Below are 26,537 nucleotides of genomic sequence, written 5' to 3' on the forward strand. Positions count from 1 at the left end.
TCTGATAGTCAGTAAGATTTATAACATCTCTGTTTATCAAACTCGACTGAAGCCTTACGTACATTAGTTAAGTTCTTGTGACTTAACTGATAACTCCTTACTGAAGAGTCTTTCAGTATCAGTCGTCAACCCTATTTTGGTCAAATCTCTCTTTAGTAAACGGGTGTCTGAGTTTGTGTTTAAAGTTTCGTTTTGATCTCTATATTGAGATCTTCATTAAAAATAGCCTATAGGTGTATTTCCCCTCCCCCCCCATACACCTATTCGAGACCCTCCGGACCTAACATGCCATGATTTTCCAGCTCTGCCAAGACGCCAGAGCTACCAAGACTTGCCGAGCAAGTTATCCTGAAATCCCCTGTGCGCGCACGCTGCTTGATGCTTATTTTTAAAGCCCAGTTTTGCAAGGCCTTTTTGATCAGCATTAGGGTTGAAAGAAAGTCTATAAATAGGACCTTAATGTTCATGTAATAAGCATCTTTTGCCCTAATATTTTGCTTCCGCCTTTGAGAATTAATCTTCCGTTTAGGCAACCAAAACACTTAGGGTTTTTCAAGTTTTCTTAGTTCTTCAAGTTTTCGAGAGTTTTGTTCTAGTTTACTTTCAAGTTTAGTTTGCTTTAGTTTCTGATTGAAGTTGTAATCAAGTGACAGTGATTGCATCCTCAAGAAGTTTATGGTATTTCGTATTACTTTAATTCATTTGCTTCATTACGTTTACGTTTAGCTTTCAATTATGCAACTTCGTTATGTTTATGCTTTGCTTTAAATTATGCAATTTAGTTTATGTCAATTAGATTAGAAGCTTTTATTTACAAGTATTTAAATTCTTAGCCTAGTAGCGTTTAAATTCAAGTAGCCTTTACTTTAATAGTTTATTTCTGCCTAGGGTTTAATGGTTTCTTTATGCATGAGTTTTTACGTTTTGTTCTTTTCCGCCTAGTTAATTCTAAGTTCGGTTTTAAATTGAGTTGTTAATTACAAGTCTTAGTTTAATAATCAAAGTTTATTGCCTTCATGTTGATTTATGCTTAATTGTTCTTATTTTGGGGGTTTGATTGTGCTATATTTGAGCTTAATTTTCTGGAAGTTGGTGCGTTTATGAGTCTGTTTTATGCTTTGTAGGAGATTTTTATAAAATAGGAGAAAGAATGATATTCTGGAGATTTTGGATCAGAATTGCGTATTCTGGCGCAAACTGGTGCCCAGAGCTGAAAAGCCCGCGCCAAAGCAGAGCTGATAATCCCGCGCCAGAACTGACCACGCTCGACAGAGCTGAAATGCCATAGCCAGAGTTGACTTCTATAGTCAGAGCTCACCATCTCTAGAGCAGAACTTATTTGCCAGAGTAGAGCTAGAACTCGACAGAGCTGAAGCTCAGTCACCAGAGCGGACTTCACTCGCCAAAGTCAACACAATTCCAGAGCTGACTACTTATCCAGAGCTTACTTCCAGCTCTCCCATACTCGCCAGATCTGTCATGATTTTCCAGTTCTGCCAAGATGCCAGAGCTGCTAAGACTTGCCGAGCAAGTTATCCTGAAGTCTCTTGTGCGCGCACGCTGCTTGATGTTTATCTTTAAAGCCCAGTTTTGCAAGGCCTTTTTGATCAGCATTAGGGTTGAAAGAAAGTCTACGAATAGGGCCTTAATGTTCATGTAATAATCATCCTTTGCCCTAATCTTTTGTTTCCATCTTTGAGAATTAAGCTTCTGTCAAGGCAACCAAATACGTTAGGGTTTTTCAAGTTTTCGAGATTTTTGTTTACTTTCAAGTTTAGTTTTGCTTTAGTTTCCGATTGAAGTTGTAATCAAGTGATAGTGATTGCATCCTCAAAAAGTTTATGGTATTTCGTATTTACTTTAATTCGTTTGCTCATTATGTTTACGTTTGGCTTTCAATTATGCAATTTCGTTATGTTTATGCTTTGCTTTAAATTATGCAATTTAGTTTATGTCCATTAGATTAGAAGCTTTAATTTAAGTTATTTAAATTCTTAGTTGCCTTTACTTTAATCGTTTATTTCTGCCTAGGGTTTAATGGTTTCTTTATGCATGAGTTTTTACGTTTTGTTATTTTTCGCCTAGTTAATTCTAAGTTCAATTTTAAATTAAGTTTTAATTACAAGTCTTAGCTTAATAATCAAAGTTTATTGCTTTCGTTGTGACATAATTAAGATCTTCCTTGAGAGACGACTAGGGTCAACTTACCATTGCTAGAGTGTCATTGTCCTATTGCAAGTCAATCTAGAGGTGTTTAGGTTCAGTCAAATTTTGGCACCGTTGTCGGGGAAGGTTTTAGGCTTTTTAATTGTGTTACTTTACTTTCTGTTTTTACTTGATTTGTTTTTTTTGCTTTTTCTTGTTTTTGTCTCCCGCCGGTGCGTTTGATCCGTGTGTTAGTGTTGTGCATGCAGGATCGCCGAAGCTTAAATTAGGAATTGGCGCCCTACGTCGATAACATTAATCGGACCAGTGGTGTGCTTAGACAGAACATCAAGGAATTGTTTTCCGAACGACAAAGCAGACGATTCTGAGTCTGGTTCTGACGAAAAGGCGCGTGATAGAGCAGACGATTCTGATTCTGACTCTGAGGAAAAGAAGCGTGCCAGAGCAGACGGTTTATACTCTGGCGCTGGTTCTGGGTCTGACTCTGACTCTGACTTTCCAGAGCAGACCGTAGAACAGAAAGAAAGAAAGGAGGAAGCAGACCCTGACTCTGTTGACTGTTCAGACCAGAACAAAGACAAGGAGTAAAAGGAGAAGGCGCAGAATAATCCACAGTAGATGGGCGATTTTTCGCGACCCATAATTGAAGCCACAAGCTCTGCCATAGTTCTACCCACTGCAGTCCGCAACTACATATTAAAGCCCAATGATGCCAACCTTCTGCCGCTGTACTATGGGCTGCCGAATGAAGATGCGCCGAATTTTGTTAGAGATTTCTGTACCTAAGTGCAGACGTTCCCGCTCCTCAACATCACAGAGGATCAATTAATGTTGAAGTGCTTCCAATATGCGCTAAAGGATAGAGCACGGAGTTGGCTGTTGTCTCTGCTGCCAAATTCGATCAATAATTGGAGTGAAGCTTGCGAGAAGTTTATACTCAAATATTATCCAAATCATAAGACGCAGGAACTTCGTGTTAAGATTATAGATTTCACACAAGGAGCAGATAAGCCTTTTCATGAGGCTTGGGATAGATTTCAGGAACTTCTCCGCCAGTGCCCGCAACATCAACTGACCAATGTAATGTTGATGCAATTCTTCTATGACGGGCTGATTCAAACTGCTCAATTTATGGTGGACAGCACTGCAGGTGGGAACATAGCTAGAAAGACAGCTGCAGAGCTGAACGAGATTTTCCAGACTCTGGCAGAGAGTTCTCAGCAAAAATCAACCTGTGGACGCCGGGTTGAAGCCAGCGCAGTAGCACAGACTCGCGAGCTGCAAAAATAGTTGGCCACACTTGTGAGAGAAGTACAGCAGCTCAAGATGAGCAACGCGGAAACTCCTCTTGTCCCTGAGCAGAGCGCATAGCCTTGTGGAATCCGTGGTGATTTTAGCCATGGAATTAATGAATGCAATAGAATGGGAAAATACACGCCAGTAGGTCAAGCTTAAGTTCATTCTGCGCAAGGCTTTCAAAGTAGACCACAATATGGGCAGAGTTATAATCAAGGCCAGCAGAACTTCAATAGCAGATGGAGAGGTCAGCAGCCTTATGCACCGCAGCCAAACTTCTCTCAACAATATCCTCCGAGGTATCAGCAGCAAGCGAATTTTCAGCCCAATCAACAATTTCAGAATGCTCCACAGTTTCAGAAATATATTCAGCCCCAGAAGTCATCCTTAGAAGATACTATGCAGTCGTTTATGGAGATGACCAAGCAAAACTTGGAGATGACCAAGCAAAATATGGAGTCTCAGTCAGCTACGATAAAGCGCCTTGAAATGACTGTTGGCCAACTTTCCGGCACTTTGAACCAAATTCAGTAGTAGCAGCAGCCCGGGAAACTTTATGGCCAGCCTTTACAAGCTCATCAGGCTCTAGCTATTACTGCTCTCCCAGAAGCAGACATCACCGCCAGAGCTGAAAAGTATTCCAGAGCTGAGAAGAGCGTCGGAGCTGATAATGGCGCCAGAGCTCATCAGGATCTAGCTATTCCAGACTTAAGGATAGGGCGCGAACGTGGCTGCTATCTCTGCCGCCCAACTCCATAACCACTTGGGGGGAAGCTTGTAAGAAGTTCATGCTGAAATACTACCCGAATCACAAAACAAAGGAGATCAGAGCTCAAATAATAAATTTCATGCAAGGAACGGACGAGCCCTTTCATGAGACTTGGGAGAGATTTCAAGAACTCCTTCGCCTGTGCCCGCAACATCAACTGACCTCTGTAATGTTGATGTAATTTTTCTATGACGGGCTAGTGCAGATTGCCCAATTCATGGTGGACAGCACCGTAGGAGGGAACATAGCTAGGAAAACTGTAGACGAGCTAAAGGGAATATTCAAAACCTTAGCTGAGAGTTCCCAACAGAAATCAGTCCGTGGAAAGAAGGTTGAGGCCAGCGCAGTATCACAGACCGGCGATCTGCAGAAACAGTTAGCTTCACTTATGAGAGAACTACAGCAGCTCAAGATGAGCAAGATGGAAACCCCGCCTGTCCCTGCGTAGAGCATAGAACCTTGTGGAATCTGTGGTGATTTTAGCCACGGAGTTAATCAATGCAACAGAATGGGCGATTTTACTCCAGAGGGTGCAGCTGAAGTTTATGCGGCGCAAGGATTTCAGAGCAAACCGCAATTTGGGCAAGCTTATAATCAAGGCCAACAAAACTTCAATAGCGGATGGAGACGTCAGCAGCCTTATACACCGCAACAAAACTTTTCCCCTCAATATCCACCGAGGTATCAGCAGCAATGAATTTTCAACCTGCTCAACAATTCCAGAATGCTCCACATTATCAAAAGCAGGTTCAACCCCAGAAGTCATCCTTCGAGGACACTATACAATCTTTCATGGAGATGACCAAGCAAAACATAGAGTCTCAGTCAGCTACTATCAAACGCCTTGAGACTACAGTGGGGCAGCTGTCGGGAACTCTGAACCAGCTGCAGCAGCAGCTCGGGAAACTTCATGGTCAACCTTTGCAGGCTCATCAGGCTCTAGCTATTACTGCTCTGCCAGTGTAGAGAACACCGCCAGAGCAGATAGGGGTACCAGAGCAGACTAGGGTACCAGAGCTGATAAGGGTACCAGAGCAGACTAGGGTACCAGAGCAGACAAGGGTGCCAGAGAAGACCAGGGTACCAGAGCAGACTAGGTTACCAGAGCAGACAAGGGCGCCAGAGCTGATAAGGCAGCCAGAGCTAAAAAGGATGCCAGAGCTGATAAGGCGGCCAGAGCTGAAACTTCACAAGTCCACTACGCCATATCGACCACCGAAAGCTATCCAAAGTCCCAGCCCGCCCCTGCCACCAGTGATAGTTGATCCAACCCAACCACTACCGAAGCAAGGAGACCCAGGCAGCTTCATCTTTGGTATTGGTTTGGGTAGAGTTGGAGAGGTCTCGGGCATGCTAGATTTGGGTGCGGCAGTCAATTTGATGCCGTTTGATATTTTTCAGAAGTTGGACAGGAATGATGATACGCTTGAAGTGCACTGAGATGAGACTTCAGCTAGCTGACGGTGCTATAAGTAGCCCACGTGGACTTTTGGAGGATGTCGAAGTCACGGTGAGAGGAATCAAAGTGCTGGCAAATTTTATGGTGCTCGATGTAGGAAAAGGCATTAGAGGAGAGAACGACCATCTTGTTCTGCTTGGCCGGCCTTTTATGGCTACTATCCAGACTAGCATTGATGTGTGTCGCAGCCCGCCTTAACTAAGGATAGTTAAGTCGAGTGATATACGACTAGGGATGGGATTAAAGAATAAGGGGAAGAAAGGGGCGTCATTTGGAACCGTAAAATTTACTCAAGTTAAGAAAACTCGTCATAATTTCTCATTAATACTCATTTAAACAGTCTATGAAAGACAACATAAAAACTTAATTAAAAACATTAATTCAAGTTATACATCATAGGAAACCATGCTCTTAAAATACAAAGTACGACATAACATATATAACATCAAAAGTATTTTGCAGCGAAAAATAGCTAGACATATGTATGAAGATATATTCTAGACAGGTTAACTTTATTTATTAACAACCCTGGAGACTCCGCTCATTGCAGCACCATAATCACATCGGCTCAACCTACACATTTAGAAAACATATGCAGGGCTGAGTACAAAGCACTCAATGAACACATGCCAAACATCTCATGCTTATAAAGCTATAAATATTGTCATTGTCATTGTCATTCTCATGCAAAACATAAGGGATTTATCTAAAAAGCCTTATGTTCGCTAAACTCATTTTCATTTCTCAAAGTTGACTGGCCAGTGTATGTTCTCAAGTAAGTACCATATCTGTTAACTCATGTACTGAGAGGGAGGCCTCCCTCTGCAGCACTGTAATCGGCCAACCTGAAAGCTGACTCACTATTACCGTGTACACTAATTCTACCTCGCGTAGAACCGATATCATTATGCTCAGACAGATAGATAACATACTAAAATCTCAAATATTTTGGCAATGCAATAACTTCAAAATAGATTTTCAGTTCAATCATAAATCAATATATAAAACGCATAAACATCTTTATTTTAGCGTAGAAAAGCCCACCTCGTTGCGTCTCTATAAACAGGTAACGTCACTCTCTCCCTCAAGTCGTTACTTCCCAAATGGACCTTCATCGTTATGAAGAATCGATGAGAAGAAGGGTCGTTATAAAAGAAAACTCATTTATAAAACTAAACTCAAATAAGAAAATATAACTTAACAATTTTAACTCTACTGTCTTGCCAGCGCTGACTTGACCGCCAGCGCTGACATTCCCTCGCCTGCACTAGCAACACTTCCCAGAGCGGACAAGGAAGCCAGAGCTGACAAAACTCGACAGAGCTTAAAATTCACACTCTAGAGCTGACCAAGCTCGACAGAGCTTAATTCCGCAGCAAGAGCTGACAAACACGCCAGAGCTGAAATTCACACGCCAGAGCTGACCAATTCGACAGAGCTGAATTTCGCAGCCAGAGCTGACAAACTCGACAGAGCTGAAACTCACAGAGCTGAATTCCGCAGCCAGAGCTGACAAACTCGACAGAGCTTAAATTCACACGCCAGAGCTGACCAACTTAACAGAGATGACAAACTCGACAGAGCTGAAATTCGCACGCCAGAGCTAACCAACTCGACAGAGCTGAATTTCACACTCTAAACTCAAAAAGCTCAATAACCTACTCATGCTCATCTAAACATTCGGTCCTCATTCTTCCATTTTCTAACATTTCTCAAAAATTTCTAAATTAAACTAGCATGCTCAAGTGATATCGTAGAACACATATACGCAAAAATATTCATCATGCAACGTCCCAAACTTCACGAATTTAAATAATCATGCTCTAAAAACTCATACAAATTTCATGCTTGGAAAAAAAATACAAATTTAAAATATAACAATCCTAGCATACGGTTTTAGTGTTTAGTATTTATTTTATGGTTTGGGTTTTAGTATTTAGGGTTTGGGCAGGGGTGGGGTGGGGTGGGATTGGGATGGGGTGAAATCTTATGCATTTTTATATGAAATTGTATGCATCTTAGTTTGAACCTTTATGCATCTAAAATATGAATATTTTGAGAATATAAAATATATATATATATATATATATTTAATATACGAAAATATTTTCCGATTTTACCCCTGCCCAGATTTTTATTTTGAATTGCCTTGAAGCTTCTTGCCACGTGTCACAATCTCAATGCACCTCTTATCCAAATCATGTGGTCAAGAATTGGTCCTACGGATCTACCATAAGCTTGGATACTATAAGAACCCTATATATATATATATATATATATATATATATATATATATATTAAAAGCAGCAATCCATCTATAATATGGTAATTTTGGAATCTTAATTGAATTAAAATATTTGAAATATAAACCCAAGTAATTTTGGAATTTTAATTGAATTAAAATATTTGAAATATAAGGCTCAAGTTATTACGTTAAAGAAATAAGAAGCTCGAACTAAATTTAATTAAACCAATTTCTCATGTTTTAAAAAGATCAATTAGTTTCAAAGGCAAACAAAACTAATTAAAAAAATATAAAATGATGATAAAAAGAATACAAATTGCAGTACAATTTTTTTTGAGCTAATGCAGTACAACTTTTTTGAAAGGCAAATGGAGTACAACTTGAACTACCCTAATTTTAATTGTAAAGTAACACCGCATCTCATCTCATATTCTCTCTATTCCTTTTTCAATTTCTTCATTTTCTCTCTTGTAAAGCAGAGAGAGCTTATTCATTCTCTCTCTTGCCAGAATCGGTGTCTCTCTTTATCTGCCCCCGACATCTCTCCCTCTCTGACCATCACTCTCTCGTCACCTCACCGAAATCCACCCTTCCTCGCCGTCTGCCTTTGTTCTCCAGATCCGGCGTCGCCTTCCATCCATCTCCCTCGCTCTCTTATCAGAACGGGCAGCAGCCACCCCTGTCGCCACTGCCACTTTTCTCTCTCCTCATCGGCCGTTGTGGCGCAGGCGGTGCCCGTCAGCGCCGTCCTGAAGGAATATTAAACTGAATTAATGCTCTGTTTGCCCGATGATCGTTTCTTGGATTATTATCAATTTATCATACAACGATTAATCCTAACATGCTCCTATGAATTTAACAGCTGCACGTTGGAGTTCAGAAAAACCTGAAGAATTCAGAAGAATTCGTCAATCTGTCGCTGAACAGGTCAGCCAACTTCAACGCTCCGTTTGACCCCTCAAACGACCTCCAATCGTATTTTGTGCAGAAATACGACTTCTTCGTCTTCGAAAGAGCTTTCCGTGGCCGCCTGATTCGTCTGAATCGGAGGTCTGTGGAGGAAGTTATGCCGTTTTACGGAGACTGCCAGAACTTGGTTTCCGGCGAAAATCTGACTCCAGCTCTGATCTTCTCGACTGTATCCCGCTCAGCTTTCACCGTTGGATGGACAACGATCTATGAAAGTCCCAAGAGAGAATGCTCCACACGTTTTCCTGCGCCCCACAGCTCTCTCAAAAACCCTAATATTTTATCAGTCTATTTTCCTGAGAGCTGACAGCTGTATTTAATAGAATTAAATACGTAGGAGGCGCCAGAAATAATGTAGGAGGCGTGTTTTCTCTATACTAGGGCTAGGAGTCTTTGGGCCAGTCCAGGGACCAGATACAAGGAATAAAGATGGGCCTCAAATAAATTAATTTATCTATGGTCAGCCCAGACCATAATTAATTTATAAATATCAGTTCATTCCACTAGAGAACCGATACTGACTTACCCCTTTATTGCCGGTGATGAGTCGGGGCTTGTATTTACACTTATTAAATCTCCGTATTTAAAATATCCGACATCCATTAATTAATTAGAGCTCTGACAGCTTAAATTAATTAATCTCTTTATAAATCCTTAAGCAGTACCACTCAAACTTTATTATTACGCCTGAACTTAATCAACCTGCAGGGTTTAGCGTAATAAACCTTATTGAGCTCCTTAAGGGGATGTCATTATCATATACCGGATACGGGTACTAATACAGATAATCAAATATCATATATTAACCGCTATCACCCAAGATACAGAGTACTCGAGTTAGTATATAACTTTCACCCATAGTAAGTCAAAGTGATATACGAATTAATATATATATCTGAATACTTATTAGTATTAAGATTTATAAGTCACCGAGATCTTGATTCTTCACTTAAGTCAGATAGAAGAATACATCTCAAACTGTGGTCCTATCAATACGTAATGACGTACCAGTATAGACAAGTAGCCAAGACAAACTACTTCCATCTATACTGCAGCCTAAACCAATAACTTGTCCTAGAGTTATTTCGGCTGTGATCATATTATATCTCTTAAGGTTATTCCAATTATATGGTCTTCTGTGATCTACAACACACCATATAATCTACTTATATAGAGATAAAGAACATACATATGCAATCATGAACACAATCAGATAGGAGATTAGATAGTGAACTTAGGAAACATTGTATACAAGCATAAAACGTTCTTGCTTTCAGTATACAAATCCAACAATCTCCCACTTATACTAAAGCAAACTTTTAGTATACAATGCGTCTATTTACCAATCACCTAACACTTCTCCCACTTATACTTAAAGTTTCCTAAGTGGGTGTCATCAATCTGGCATCAATCGCATTCCCATCTTTCAATGACCATTTGCGATAAGCCTTTTGTGAAAGATCAGTAGGTTTCTCCAATATGTGAGAATTTATTCTTTGAGCACAAAAACCTCGATTTACGAATAATCGTATAACTTGGTACTTACTCTCCATGTGTTTAGCCCCTTGTGGTTCTTGGATTCCTTAGAGTTTGCAACTGCACTTGAGGTACCACGAAGGTGATGCTCTCACGCAAACTAGGAATCACTCTTAGACCCTGGAGGTAGTGGTCAAACCAAAAGGTTTTACCTCCCAAGGAAAACACATAGCTCGAGGTAATTATTCTTTGTTCCGGTCAGCCTGGAAATCCGAAATCATACAATCCAAAAAGGAACTAAACTGTCTAACTGGTAAACTATCCTTATTCTCTAGTCATGGACTTGAGAATATAATTTTACCACAGTTCAGTATCCTTAACTAGGAATATACAGATATCTTACAATCATGCTAACTGCATAGCAAATATAAGATCTCGTACATAGTAATCCATACATGAAGCTATCTACTGCGGAAACGTAGAATACTGCCTTCATTTCCTCAACCTTAAAAGGCATCTTAAGACATAGTCTTTATAGATAAAGGAACGCCATATCTAAAAGGTAGCAATCCTTTCTTGGCGGTATTCATACTACAACGAGTATTCTCAGTATCAATGTAAGACACTCGAGATAAGCCCAACATCCTTTTCTAGTGATCCCTTATAACTTTGATCACAAAGATGTATACTTGTACCTCCTTAGTCTTTCATATGAGACTGTTCGGATAACCATTACTTTATGTCTTGACAATAGCTCCATATTGTCGCCAATTAGGAGGATATTATCTACATAAAATGCAAGATAAACCACATCACCGATGACACGAGAGCGATTGACACGAGATGCTTCTCTCCCTCTCTCACGTAACCTCGATGGTTTAAGTGAGCTGCTATGGGTAAAATGATCCGAATGTTCTGAGCATGGCACTGGCGAAAATATCATCATAACCTATACCCTTACACTGGGCATAACCTTTCGCCGCCAGTCTAGCTTCGGAAGCTACGACCTTGCTTATTCGGGTCTGTCATTACCTTGTATACTCACTTACAACCTAAGGCATGACTGCCTCCTGGTAGCAAGATTTTCTAGTATACACCCATATTCTTAATGGATTGCTCCATTGAGGTGTGCCAAGAATCTACATTCTCGTCTCCCGCTAATTCCAAGTAGATATCTGGGTCGATTCTCTTATATTCACTACCAGGGACTGAATCCAAAGATTCTCCCAAGAACATAAATCGATCGGGTTATCCCACAACCCTCCCACTACAATGGATCTGTGGTGGCACATGTGTGTCAACAGTGCGTGCAGTGTCTTGTGGTACAAAACTCTTGCACACTTGGCTTGGGTGATGGAATCGCCTGTCTAATGTCTTCAATTTCTTGAAGCACACTATCTGACTTGGATTAGTGATTATTCCCATAGTCCACTTCTAATAATCGTGTGTCATTGCTAATAACCACCTTCTGATTCTTTAGAACTAATTGCAAAGATGCATAACTCATCATCAAACATATTTATCCAAGAGTGACCTATTTCTTCTCTCCACTACACCATCTTATATAGGGATTACACGGTGTAGTAAACTGGGTTGGAATCCCAAACTCTGATAATGAATCAGAAAAGATCATTCCTAACACATTATTGGCCTTTTATCCCCTTTGTCATGAATGACCCGGTCTCCATCTTTTCCTCTATACAGGATTCGCAGGTTCCAAATGGTACAACCTGGACTGAATCCAATGTACTATTTAGACAAGAGCCTTTGGATCCTGTTAAGATAGATGTGACCTAATATAGGGTATCAATATATGTGTAAGATCCTCATGAGAGATTAGCCTTAACTTTTCTCTTTCTTTTGTTCGATGATGTAAATGCAATATAAAGGTATTTTATAGACAAGTTATAGTATGAAGAGAGATGTTCAAAATACCAGAATAGACAACTTTGTCATTTCTTATGATTGAAACACCACTATCAAAAATGACATAAGATCCATCTATTCAAAATTTTGGAACATGATAAGGAACTCTCAAAAACTAAACTATGTCTTTAGAACTTAAAGACAAGGCTTCAATTGCAACAACTGCGACTCTAGTCACGTTGCCTATGAAGACAATCATCTCATCACTTCTCAGCTTCCTTGTCAGCCTAAAAGCCATGCAAGGTGCAACAATCATTATCAGTTTCTCTCGTTATCCACTACTCACAACTGAGTAGAAAACGAGCTGACATGTCTCAGTTACTATAGCAAGTGAAGTACCTTAACCCTTTGCCTTGAGTATTGAAAGAAGAAATTTCCAATACTCAATCTTATCACACCACTACTCCCACTATTTCCCTTGTCTTTCTTGCCCCTTGGACCCTTCTTCTTCCCGTCATTCGACGAAGAAGATGGCTCTCCTTTGGCAATAACAAGTTCTTGCACATCTCTTTCCCACAACTTCCTTAGCCGTAACTAGAGCATTCAACAACTCAAAAAGAGTATTAACTTTCTTGCTCATAACAGCGTTGAGGCGGAAGTTCTTAATTAAAAGACTTGGGAAGAGAGTTCAGGATAACATCGACTTTTGCCTCACCGTCGATACTCCCACTGAGCAAGTCAAGTCCGTCAAAATTTGCATGACATGCTCGTGCATTGAGCTGTGCTCACTCATAAAAATAACAAGATTACTCTCATCAAATTTAAATGAGCAGCTCAGTCCGACTCTCCGAACACTTTCTTGAGATTCAGCATGATGCTAATAGCATCGTCCATGCCCTGATGTTGGAGCTACAAGGTTTGTGACATTATACTCATAATATAGCATATAGCCACATTATTCGCCTTATGTCACCTTTTATGTAATTCATTTTTCTCATCAGTTGACTCATTATTCGGACCAATAGAACGTGGAGTAGTAAGCAACACAAAAATTGTGTTAGTTTGTGATAAAGATAAAAAACCAAAACTGCGTTTCCATTTTATATATGTGGACCGGTTAAAAGACTTTGTGCAAGAATAAAGAAACAGGAGACATAGACATATCTGAAAGTAACGAACATAAAACACATAATTCGTAACAATAATATTGTAACCTTTTGATAAAACAATATTAATGAAACCTCCAACGGCTCAAAGAATCCCATGTGCAAGCCACGTTGGGTGGACGTTTACACACGAACTCCTTAACCAGACTATTTACCTAGTCATTTAATTTCCATCCATGTCAACTTAACCTTTTGACAAAGGAAATTAATAGTTGGCACCTTAACTAGACCATATCATCATCAAGAAGGGACTCCTTTGGGAGTTGTACATTGTACTTGATATGATATCTAAGCAATGATCACATTTTAACCTTGAAAATTAAATTCTCGAAATTAGCATACTCACTCGGACCATGCCGCTTTCAATTTAATTTTCTTGGTTATCTTATTTAATTCCATTCTCCAAAGTACTTGTGAAAATTACACAAGTAAGCCACGTTGGGTGGACGTTTACTGCATAACTCCCACTACTTCAATGGATTAAATATTTTTATAGAAACCTCTTCTGACAAACTTATGAGAAACAAATATGAAGTAAGCCACGTTGGGTGGACGTTTACTCACATTGCTAATCACTTTGTCTAGAGACCGCATGTGGAGGTCTACATAATTTTAAGAATAAAAATTAATAAGAAATAACCACAATTTAACTTTGAAATTAAATTCTTGAATTTGACATACTCACTCGGACCATGTCGCATTCAATTTAATTTCTTAGTTATCTTATTTAATTCCATCCTCTAAAGTACTCGTGAAAAATTATACGAGTAAGCCACGTTGTGTGGACGTTTACTGCATAACTCCCACTACTTTGATGGATTTAAATATTTTTATAGAAACCTCATCTGACAAACTTATGAAAGAACAAACATGAAGTAAGCCACGCTGTGTGGACGTTTACTCACATCGTCAATCACTTTGTCTAGAGGCCGCTTGTGGCAATCTAAACAATTTTTAATCATCTATAAAATTATTAATACAGCTTAGTCTTTTTTCTTTCAAAAGGTTTGATCATGCTCAACACATAATCCTAAACATGCTCATCTAGAACGCAACATGTAAAACATGCTAGCAGAATTCTAAAACATGCTTAAGAAAATGATAAACCTAGCATGTTTGTCTAAGCGCAGTTAATAAACACATATTAACAAGCAAAGACAAAAACAACATGCAACGAGCATAAAGGATTAACACCACGACATGCAAAGAACAGATTTAAAACAATAAAGTTCTTCGTGACCCATTCGTGGAACCCCAATTTCTAATCTATTACATTTAAAACAGAAAAGAAAAGGCTCAAAAACGTAAAACTCGACCCGAACAGCTTCATCAGGCCCGTCTTTGAAAATAGGGTTTGGGCCCCCTAGGTTGAAACAATCGGCCACCTAGGGTTTGGAAAACCCTAGGCGCCGCCGCCTCCAGCCAGCAGCAGCAGTCCACAGCGGCGGCTGCCCCGCCGCCGGTCTCCTCCTCGTGCTCGGCTCCGGCAGCACAAGCCTCGGCAGCAGCGCGTCCCCGGCGTGGGTAAACCAGCGCGCGCAGCAGCAGTCGGGCAGACGGCCGAGCAGTGCGGCGCTGGGCGCGCTGCACGCAGCCGGCAGGCACGCGTGCGCACGGCCCCAGCACGCCCAGCCCTCGCCCCTCGCCGACTCAAGCAGCAGCACTCGGCGCACGGCGACAGCAGCAGCAGCAGGCCCCTCGGCGTGGACAGCAGCAGCGGCAGTGCGCCGCCCGCTGGGCGCGCAGCGCGCAAAGCGCGCAGGCGCGGCCCCGGGCGCGCACCGCCCCTGCCGGTGGCTTCCAGCCCTCGCCCAGCACTTGCCCACCTTGCCTTCAGCGTCCAGACCGACCAGAGAACAGCAGCGGCCGCGCGGTCGCTGATCTGGGCGCGCTGCGCACGGTGTGCACGCACCCGCGCGCGCGCTGCCCCTCGGCGCCCGCAGCCCCTCGCTCCCGGTCACGAACGCCTCGCCTCGCCACGCCTCGCCACGGACCAGCAACCTCGGTGACAGCAGCACGCAGCAGCGCAGTCCGCCTGACCAGGCGCGCGCAGCGCACGGTGCCGAAGCGCCCGTGCGCGCGCGGCCCTCGGCGCCGCGGCTGCCCGTGCCACACCGTGTCCGTGGCAACCTCCTTACACCTTCCTCGTCGTTGATTCGTCGTCATCCTCGTTTCGTTCTTCAGTTTTACAGATTTACAGCAGAAAAACAAATACAATTGAAAACCTAATCTAACCACGGATTTTCTCGTGGTGAAAAATGATTACAACGTCCAACGACGTATTCCACGAATCAACGAATCACGAAGAACAACAGCAGTAAAAACAACGCACATTATTAATCGTACATAAATTAATAATAGAGCCAAGAAATTAATCTTGGGCTCTGATACCAATTGAAGGAATATTAAACTGAATTAATGCTCCGTTTGCCCAATGATCGTTTCTTGGATTATTATCAATTTATCATACAACGATTAATCCTAACATGCTCCTATGAATTTAACAGCTGCACGTTGGAGTTCAGAAATACCTGAAGAATTCAGAAGAATTCGTCAATCTGTCGCTGAACAGGTCAGCCAACTTCAACGCTCCGTTTGACCCCTCAAACGACCTCCAATCGTATTTTGTGCAGAAATACGACTTCTTCGTCTTCGAAAGAGCGTTCCGTGGCCGCCTGATTCGTTTGAATCGGAGTTCTGTGGAGGAAGTTATGGCCGTTTTACGGAGACTGCCAGAACTTGGTTTCCGACGAAAATCTGACTCCAGCTCTGATCTTCTCGACTGTATCCCGCTCAGCTTTCACCGTTGGATGGACAACGATCTATGAAAGTTCCAAGAGAGAATGCTCCACACGTTTTCCTGCGCCCCACAGCTCTCTCAAAAACCCTAATATTTTATCAGTCTATTTTCCTGAGAGCTGACAGCTGTATTTAATAGAATTAAATACGTAGGAGGCGCCAGAAATAATGTAGGAGGCGTGTTCTCTCTATACTAGGGCTAGGAGTCTTTGGGCCAGTCCAGGGACCAGATACAAGGAATAAAAATGGGCCTCAAATAAATTAATTTATCTATGGTCAGCCCAGACCATAATTAATTTATAAATATCAGTTCATTCCACTAGAGAACCGATACTGACTTACCTCTTTATTGCCGGTGATGAGTCGGGGCTTGTATTTAGACTTATTAAATCTCCGTATTTAAAATATCTGACATCCATTAATTAATTAGAGCTCTGACAGCTTAAATTAATTAATCTCTTTATAAATCCTTAAGCAGTACCACTCAAACTTTATTATTACGCCTGAACTTAATCAACCTGCAGGGTTTAGCGTAATAAACCTTATTGAGCTCCTTAAGGGGATGTCATTATCCTATACCGGATACGGGTACTAATACAGATAATCAAATATCATATATTAACCGCTATCACCCAAGATACAGAGTACTCGAGTTAGTATATAACTTTCACCCATAGTAAGTCAAAGTGATATACGAATTAATATATATATCTGAATACTTATTAGTATTAAGATTTATAAGTCACCGAGATCTTGATTCTTCACTTAAGTCAGATAGAAGAATACATCTCAAACTGTGGTCCTATCAATACGTAATGACGTACCTGTATAGACAAGTAGCCAAGACAAACTACTTCCATCTATACTGCAGCCTAAACCAATAACTTGTCCTAGAGTTATTTCGGCTGTGATCATATTATATCTCTTAAGGTTATTCCAATTATATGGTCTTCTGTGATCTACAACACACCATATAATCTACTTATATAGAGATAAAGAACATACATATGCAATCATGAACACAATCAGATAGGAGATTAGATAGTGAACTTAGGAAACATTGTATACAAGCATAAAACGTTCTTGCTTTCAGTATACAAATCCAACAGTCCAGCCACATTCCCTTTACAGTAACATCTTCTTTTTCATTGTTTATTTCTCTTCACTTCTTCATAATACCGATCCACTGCCGTCGCCGTCGAACTGATCGGCCATAACCATTAACCATCTTACTCCCTCTTCTCTCTCCTGATTTATGGGAATGACCGAATAAATGAGAACTTGTGAGGCTGAACTGGTATTTATATTAGATCATTTCTTGGAGCCAAAGCATCCTTTGATTTGTGGGAATTATAACAATTAAATTGATATTTATATAGATTAATTTCTTGGAGCCAAAGTATTGGAGATGTAGATCCTCTGAATATTTGAAAATTTACACAGCAGATAAATCAAAAATTAATACATGTTGGTTAAAAGGATGATACAATTTCCCGTCAAAATGGCTCCAATTGGCTCAAGTTGAGCTTATATATATATATATATATATGTATAGGGGAGGGTTAGAATAAAAACACTCTTAAGTGTATAAAATATAAATGATTTTCAGCCCTTAGATCATCAAGATCTACGGTTGATTCGCGTAACCCTGTTGGATGAATTCGTGGTCCTGAGTTCGAATCCCAAAGGTAACAAAATTTTATTTTTCGCAATTCGTAACTCCGTTGGAAAAATTCATACATGTTCTACATAAAATTCGTATATTAAGACACGTTTATATTTTATACACTTAAGAGTGTTTTTATTCTAGCCCATCCCTATATATATATATATAGGGGAGGGCTACGGTAAAAACACTTCTTAAAATATAAATATAAACGTTTTTTAATATACGAATTTTATCCAACATGGTTACGAATTCATCAAACATAGTTACGAATTATGAAAAATAATTTTTTGCTACCTTTGGGATTCGAACCCTGGACCACGAATTCATCCAACAGGGTTACGAATCAACCGTAGATCTTGATGATCTAAGGGCTGAAAATCATTTATATTTTATACACTTAAGAGTGTTTTTATTCTAGCCCTCCCATATATATATATATATATATATATATAGGGTGTGGTTCTAGAGAGAACTACATTATTTGTGAGAACGGGAGAACCATCAAATCTAATGCATCCACTGTAAAAATTAATGCATTCGCTGTTAAAATTAATGCACTAAAAAAATAAAAATAAAATGCTCCCTTCAAGATTCGAACCCAGGATCTGCATTCATCCAACAAGATGATGCATCCACCGTAGATCTTGATGATCGAATGGCTGAAAATGGTTCTCCGGTCTTTTTTTATTTATGGTTCTTTCTTGAACCTCTCCCTATATATATATATATATATATATATATATATATATATATATATATATTGCATACATAATTTCTTTACAAAATACATAAATATTTTTTATACTTATTATATGAGAATCGATGGTTTTACGTATTAATTCAAAAAAAAATTCAACGTCTCTTCTAATCCCGTAATTCTAATCCTTTAGTAAATCACCGATAAGTATGTGAATGTGATGAAGAAAAAGAAGCACATCACTAGGGGTGAGCATTCGGTTATATGGTTCGGTTTTTGCTAAAACCAAACCAAACCATATTTTAGTTCGGTTTAAAAAAAAAAACCGAACCGAACCGAATTAACCGAACAAACCGAACCGAATTAACCGAAATTTTTATAATTAAAACCGAACCGAACCGAAAAACCGAATTAATCCGAAGAAAACCGAAATTTTTGAAAAAAAACCGAAAAAACCGAAATTTTCGGAAAAAAAACCGAAAATTCCAAAAAAAAAATCTATAAAATTTAAAAAATATTAGAAGTTAGATATTATAAAATTATAATTAAAATATTATATATATATATACATATATTTTTATATATATTATAAATATAATTCGGTTTTTCGGTTTTGTTCGGTTTTAAAAAATCCGAACCGAACCGAACCGAAAAACCGAAATTTTATGGAAACAAAAACCGAACCGAACCGAAAAACCGAAAAAACCGAACCATATTTTAAAATTTCGGTTTGGATCGGTTCGGCTATTCGGTTTCGGATTTTTTGCTCACCCCTACACATCACTGTCGTGCGTGCCCACTAATAATACATTAACACTATTCAAGAATGGAAAACCTTTTCCAATACTAATCCAAGAGAAGTATAATGATTAAACAATTAATCAACGCCAATCCACGACCACGAGTGGACCCCGCCGTATTCCACGTGGCGGAAGCCCATAAGCGACTAACGCAAAACCTTTTCCCGCAATAATTAATAAATCTATACACGTTCGGCCACAACCGAAATAAAAATTAAAAATAAATAAAAACTCAAACAAACATTCAACCTGGCGTCGGTCTGGCTGCGAACTATTGTGTTTTGTTTTGTCGGTAATGATACAGTCTTCTCTTACATAAGCAATATACATACAATACATACGCCTTCTATACGTATATGTGTGTATATGTGCGTGCGTTTAAAACGTTGAAGGAGGGGTTGTTTATGGTGGCGTGGAGGTTACAGAAGACTACTCGTTGCTGTCTGGTGATTGGTTGAAAGGGCTAACAACAAAAAAACAAGGCCCTTTTTTGTTCTGAGATATTTTCTGGGCTTTTTTCATGCACCATGAAGTCCAACAATCCTGTGACTCTCTCTCTCTCTCTCTTAAGTTTCTGCTTGATATATGTGTGCTTTATTTGGTTAGTTATATGCGCGCGCTCTGTTTGCTTGCTGAGAAACGGAAGCTAGAATTCCTGCAGATTCATTTAAAATTTAAAGCATTAAATTTTTTCAGTCTTTAGACATGGATTGCTATTTGTAAAATATTACAAAGTATTGAAAATTGTTGCTGACGTGTTCTAAAAAGTAATTTCTTGATCATCGCATCCAGCTTAATTAAAAGGCTTGTCGATTCTGCAGCATTGGAATACTGATTGTAATATGTTTCATTTGATTTGGGTTTGTCTTTGCATAATTTGAAGAGGAAGACTTTTACAAATTTCTTGGTTTTTATTTTTAGCAGTCAATGTTGCTACATTGAGTCGGTGATCTCTTACAAAATTGACTAGTCTCTGAAAAGTCATCTTTGTGGCTTCATGCTCTGTAAATTCTCTCTTCTCCAAGTGGTTAAATTTACGTTCAAAATCAAAATACTTCTTCAAGTTAATTGGAGCTCAATGGTGGAATTATTTATTTGTTAATATTATTATATATATCATGTTAATTAGAATTTTATCACCTCTGATAATGTATTTTCTTTGGTATTCAGGTTTCTGTACCATCAGATTCTAAAACTAGATCATTTAAATGCAGTCTCCTCATTACTATGTGTTTGATCGCCACTGCTTTCTTCATTGGCAGTGCGTGGCTGGGGAGAGATTCTTTAATGGTATATGCCTTTAGTTTTTTTCAAGTTTATTGAAAAGGCTTTGAACTAGCTAGGTTTGATTTTAGTAGATATACAGGTTTAGTTTAGTTTGGTGTGGTTGAGGATCAAAATTTTCATATTTCTTGAATGAAGATTGGCTCCACTTTTTGTATCAATGCAGTTATCTCCTGGGATTGGATTTAATAATAACGAGCAATATACAGAGAATGTCATGAAGTGCGAGGTAAATTAATTTCGTGATATTCCACTATTTCACTGCCATCCAAATTCTGATCAATTCTAAATTAGAACAGTAAAACTCCAACCCATTTTATTCAAGGAAAGAATGTCTCATAAATGTGCAAATAACTTATTTTGGAAACTTTATGGCATCACATAACCTCTCATAGAGCTTATTATACATAAAGTAATTTCCTTGAAAAAAAATACTCCCATCAAATTCTTACAAAAAGAGCTTAAGAAACTTTCCCAATCAAGAACCATGTGGAACTGAAGTTTGATCCATCTAATATTCGACATGCTAGTTTTCTTAGTAGCTCGTTGATATGTGATTGTAGGTATCGCCAACACTTAGCATCGGAGTGGATAAGGCGGAGGAAGACAATACACAGCTTGACAAGTGCAATGTTGATCACATTCTTTGTATTTTATCATCATTTGTCTGTCCTGTCGTGTCCTGCTTCTAACGCGGATTTCCCCTTTCAGGACAAGTGCAGGCCTGTTGGCACCGAATCTTTGCCAAAGGGAATTGTTTCCAGAACTTCAAACTTGGAAATGCACCCTTTGTCTGGCCCCATTCCAGATGATGTATGCTACTCTAGAATCAACATTTAACTTATAGTGACAATCTTTGTGCATATTTACCAAGTGTAGTGTTTTTGAACCACAGAGCAACTCCAAACACAGAAGAGCTCTGTTGGCCATGGCAGTCGGCTTTAAGCAAAAAAAATTTGTGAACGAAATTGTGAAGAAGGTATGTATTCTCTGATTTGTCCTTGCTCATTAGATTTGGAGTCTCTTCTTATATCTCTCATATCATGTCTTATGATGACTTTCAGTTTCTGGTAGAAGAAGTTGATGTGATGCTCTTCCACTACGATGGTGTTGTTGATAAGTGGCGCGACATGGAATGGAGCGACGCAGTCATTCACGTCTCTGCCACAAACCAAACAAAATGGTATGTTTAGTTTCTAGTTTGGCATAGATGGATAGATGTGGTCTGATTTTGGTTTGTGTGAAGGTGGTTCGCGAAGCGTTTTCTGCATCCGGACATTGTAGGCGAATACGATCATATCTTCCTGTGGGACGAGGACCTTGGAGTTGAGAATTTCAACCCGGGAAGGTATCTAGCTATTGTCAAGGAGGAAGGGCTCGAGATATCGCAGCCTGCTCTGGAGCCCCATAAGTCGGAGGTGCATCATCGCATAACGATACTCAACCGGAGATCAAGGGTGCACAGGTTACAAAAATTCATTACAAAAATCTGCTTACTATACTATTATTATTATTATTATTATTATTATTATTATTATTATTATTATGTGTTTACTAGTTATTTGGCAAATGACAGGAGATATTATAAGATGAGCAGTGGTGGATCTGGAAGGTGTGATGGAAACAGCAGTGCCCCTCCCTGTGTTGGGTAAGGATCTTCATCTTCATCTTCATTTATTTGGTCAAGGATGTATATAAATGAATGGTGTGAGGTGCAGTTGGGTGGAAATGATGGCTCCTGTCTTCTCCAGAGCAGCATGGCGCTGTGCTTGGTATCTGATTCAGGTAAACTCTCATCATTCTTGTACAATATTTGTGTCATATGTTATGCTCATACACTCATGGTTTGTTGATAGAATGATTTGATCCATGCATGGGGCCTTGATAAGCAGCTCGGCTATTGTGCTCAGGCAAGTTGTCAACTAAAAAGTATTACTGGATTTTTTTAATTTTTTTTTCTAAATCATATTTGGAAAACAGAAGGTGCTATAGAGATATTTGAAGGATACGAATCTAAAATCTTTGGCCTCAAAAATACTTACTTCACCCGTTAGGTCTTAGTTTCTTTTTTTTCTTTTCTTTAATTTCTTTGATAAACTTACAGTATTAAATAAAGAAATTTAAAGGTCGCGCTACAGAAAACTCGAATCCAAAATCTTTGGACTTGGACATTAACAAGTGTATTCTATTATGTTAATTATTTACAATTACAGGGTGATCGAACTGTTAAAGTTGGCGTGGTTGATGAGCAGTACATCATTCACTGGGGTCTCCCAACCCTCGGTGCCGTTTCAAACAAGGTGTGCAAGTAAATAATACAATTATGTTCTATTTTCTTTTAGATAATGAAAAATGAACTAATTATTATGCAATCGTTTATCTTTTAAGATTAATTTTGATAGATAAAAAATATACTAAGATTAATCTTTTGTTTATTTTGATGGATTGAAAATTTTGAAATAACCTAAAACCCTTGATTATTTATATCAGTTAAGCTAGTTTTGCTTGATTTATATCCCATTAAAATGGTGAAATAAAAAAATTCCGATATTGAGAATAAAAATACGCAATCATGCAAAGTACACACTCCTATTTGTACATAGAGATATTATTAGTGTTGATGTCATCTATCTATTATTAAATAGAATACATATTGAAGAGCTCTCCTTCATTCTCTATCATATGTGGCACTCTCACAAGTGAGTATTTTGATCATTCTCAATTCTATATTATATGGCATTTTTACATCTTTTCTTCATCCATCCCACATTGAAATTATCTTAAACTTCATCAATTCATAATCTATATAAAAGGCATAATCTTCATGTAGACATTAGGCCATCTATTTTTTTCACATTGATATTATATTTAATCATTGGAGAATATAGATAAAGAAATACTTATAATATGTATTTCAAATAAATAGTTTTTCACATATTTTTATAACTTCAATAGATATTCACATTAAATTTATAATAAACTTCATAATTTAAAATCTAAAAAATCGAAATTAAATTTCAATATTTGCAAACCTAAATAAAAGTATAGATGTTTCTGAAATAAATAGGTTCTTAAACTGAACTTGGTTAAAGTAAATAAAATGATCGTTAGATATATTTTAAATAAATAAGTAATTTAATTTAATTTGATCATATTAAATAAATAAGTTCTTCAATTTAATTTGATCATGTATATAATTTGAAATAATCCTCATTTTCACATTAAACTGATAACCTAAATAAAAAGCTTAATTTTCATTCATATTTTAGCTTTTCATCATTCTCACATTAATATTCTACTGAACTTAATCACTATTTATTTGAAATACATATCATAAGTATTTATTTATCAATATTTTCCCATAATTTCTTTATCAATATTTTCCCATAATTAAATTTTATAGAATATCAATGTGAGAAAGATAGATGGGCTAATGTATTCATGGAGATTGACCATTTTATTAAGGTTATGATTGATGAAGTTTAGTATAAATTCAATGTGGGATATATGAAAATAAATGTATAAATGTCATATGGTGTAGAATTGGGAGTGAAACTAATTTATATTTGTTTCACTCATTGACCCACATTGAATTTATACTAAACTGCATCAATTCATAACCTAAATAAAAGGTTCAATCTCCATGAATATATTAGCTTATCTATCTTTTCCATATTGATATTCTATAAAATTTAATTATGGGAAAACCTTGATAAAGAAAAACTTATGATATGTATTTCAAATAAATAATATTCCATATTTTTTTATAGTTGCAATAGTTTTTCATATTAGATTTATACTAAACTTCATAATTCGAGTCTAAGAAAATTATAATTAGATTTCAATATTTGGAAACCTAAATAAAAGTATAGATATTCTCAAAATAAATAGGTTATTCAAATGAATTTGTCGTACAAAAAAATAATACATAAATGTATTTTAAATAAATAAGTTATTCAATTTAATTGGTCATATAAATAAAGAAAATGATACTAAGATATATACGAAATAAATAATTTCTTCAATTTAATTTTGATCATATTAAATAATTTGAAATAAACTTCACTCCCCCACTAATCTCATAAAGATATATCTAGATAAAAGGCATGATCTTCATTCATATATTAGCCTTTCATCTTTCAAGTTTTTGTTGAGACAGATGATCAGTTAAGATTACAAATTATAATTTGTTATCTATATATTTCAATAACTTAAATAAGTATGAGTAGTAGTGGGTATTACTATAAATTGGTCCTCAATCAAAATGTGTAGTAAATAATTCTTTATTAGTTTTCAAACGAATACGGGTATGGATTTATAAATTCAAAATGGGTTTAATCAATTATATAATATCCAAATATGTACATTAAATTTGATTTTTTATATTTTGTTATTTATCTATGTACTATATCAATTATCTATACATATTAGAGAGCTCTGCACTATTCTCTATCCTATATGGCACTTGTGGGAAAGATAGATGGGCTAATGTATTCATGGAGATTGACCCTTTTATTAAGGTTATGATTGATGAAGTTTAGTATAAATTCAATGTGGGATAGATGAAAACAAATGTATAAATGTCATATGGATGTCATATGGTGTAGAATTGTTTTCATCTATCCCACATTGAATTTATACTAAACTTCATCAATCATAACCTTAATAAAAGGGTCAATCTCCATGAATACATTAGCCCATCTATCTTTCCCACATTGATATTCTATAAAATTTAATTATGGGAAAACCTTGATAAAGAAATACTTATGATATGTATTTCAAATAAATAGTATTCCATATTCTTTTTTATAGTTGCAATAGTTTTTCATATTAGATTTATATTAAACTTCATAATTCGAGTCTAAGTAAATTCGACGGGATTTTAAATTTAATTGATAAGCTAATATATGAATAAAGATTAAACATTTTATTTAGATATATCATTATGAGATTAATGTGGAAATGAAGATTTATTTCAATTTAATTCATAAATATGCATTTCCACATTAATCTCATAATGATATATCTAAATAATTTGAATAAATATTAGCTTATCTAAATTCATAAAATTTTCAATTTAATTTTTCATGTAAAATAGTTTGAAATAAATATGCATTTCCACATTAATCTCATAATGATATATCTAAATAAAAGGCTTAATCTTCATTCATATATTAGCTTATCAATTATCATCGTTCCCACATTGATATTTTATCATTGCGCATTGATCTTTATTGAACTTCACCATGAAAAAAACATAAATAAAAGGATACTTTTCAGATGCATTTAAAATAAATAGATTCTTCAATTAAATTTGGTCATGAAAAATAATTTCAAATAAATTATCATTCTTGAATTGATCTAAGACATGCTCATACATATTGAATCTATATTAAATCTCACAATTCACAATTTAAATAAAATGATTATTAAACTTTACCATTATAAATCTAAATAAAAAAATACTTAACTTTGAAAAAATAATAAAAATACACTACAAAAAAACGCGCAAATAGCGACGAAAACTACCGACGGCGGCGCCGCCGCCGGCAATTACCGACGGCACCGCGGCGGCAAAAACGGCGACCCGCCTTTTGACTATTACCGGCGAATTACCGACGGCAAAACGGCCGCCGCTAATTAGCGGCGGTTACGCCGTCGCTAATTTAAATATATATTAATATACATATATATTATTTATTACCGACGGCATTTGCCGTCGGTATTTACCGGCGGCAATCGGCCGCCGCTAATCGCCACCGCCGGTGACATCCGGCGATAGCACAACCGCCGTCCGGCCAACGTTACCGACGGCATTTTTCCGCCGCTAATGTAACACCCCACCCATTTATATTAAGTTTAGAATTTAATTTAAA

The 26,537-nt window shown here is 37.6% G+C and overlaps 2 protein-coding genes across 2 annotated transcripts in view; both read left to right on the forward strand.

Moving 5' to 3' along the window:
• The first annotated feature begins 2,994 nt into the window (after positions 1-2,994).
• On the forward strand, positions 2,995-4,679 carry LOC131023107 (uncharacterized). The gene is made up of 3 exons (XM_057952651.1): positions 2,995-3,426; positions 3,667-3,957; positions 4,437-4,679. The coding sequence occupies exons 1-3, from the start codon at positions 2,995-2,997 to the stop codon at positions 4,677-4,679; spliced, it is 966 nt and encodes a 321-aa protein (XP_057808634.1).
• A 14,907-nt stretch (positions 4,680-19,586) lies between these two features.
• Positions 19,587-26,537, forward strand: part of LOC131023687 (uncharacterized) — a 35,183-nt gene continuing 28,232 nt past the window's right edge. The window contains exons 1-12 of the mRNA XM_057953252.1: positions 19,587-19,922; positions 20,548-20,667; positions 20,828-20,890; positions 21,225-21,293; positions 21,373-21,474; positions 21,557-21,640; positions 21,726-21,844; positions 21,908-22,126; positions 22,238-22,309; positions 22,380-22,446; positions 22,518-22,571; positions 22,875-22,961. Coding sequence (XP_057809235.1) covers positions 19,905-19,922; positions 20,548-20,667; positions 20,828-20,890; positions 21,225-21,293; positions 21,373-21,474; positions 21,557-21,640; positions 21,726-21,844; positions 21,908-22,126; positions 22,238-22,309; positions 22,380-22,446; positions 22,518-22,571; positions 22,875-22,961 — 1,074 coding nt within the window. The 5' untranslated portion in view covers positions 19,587-19,904. The remainder of the gene's footprint in view (positions 19,923-20,547; positions 20,668-20,827; positions 20,891-21,224; positions 21,294-21,372; positions 21,475-21,556; positions 21,641-21,725; positions 21,845-21,907; positions 22,127-22,237; positions 22,310-22,379; positions 22,447-22,517; positions 22,572-22,874; positions 22,962-26,537) is intronic.

Source organism: Salvia miltiorrhiza, chromosome 4, assembly GCF_028751815.1.
Source record: "Salvia miltiorrhiza cultivar Shanhuang (shh) chromosome 4, IMPLAD_Smil_shh, whole genome shotgun sequence".
Classification (NCBI taxonomy): Eukaryota; Viridiplantae; Streptophyta; class Magnoliopsida; order Lamiales; family Lamiaceae; genus Salvia; species Salvia miltiorrhiza.

Bases quoted from the DNA above. Each gene is read 5' to 3' on its own strand.
- LOC131023107 (XM_057952651.1), top strand. From the start codon at position 2,995: ATGTTGAAGTGCTTCCAATATGCGCTAAAGGATAGAGCACGGAGTTGG. The intron at 3,427-3,666 runs GTAGCACAGACT...CAATATGGGCAG, and splicing joins GCCGGGTTGAAGCCAGCGCA to AGTTATAATCAAGGCCAGCA. The intron at 3,958-4,436 runs GTTGGCCAACTT...GGGCTAGTGCAG, and splicing joins TAAAGCGCCTTGAAATGACT to ATTGCCCAATTCATGGTGGA.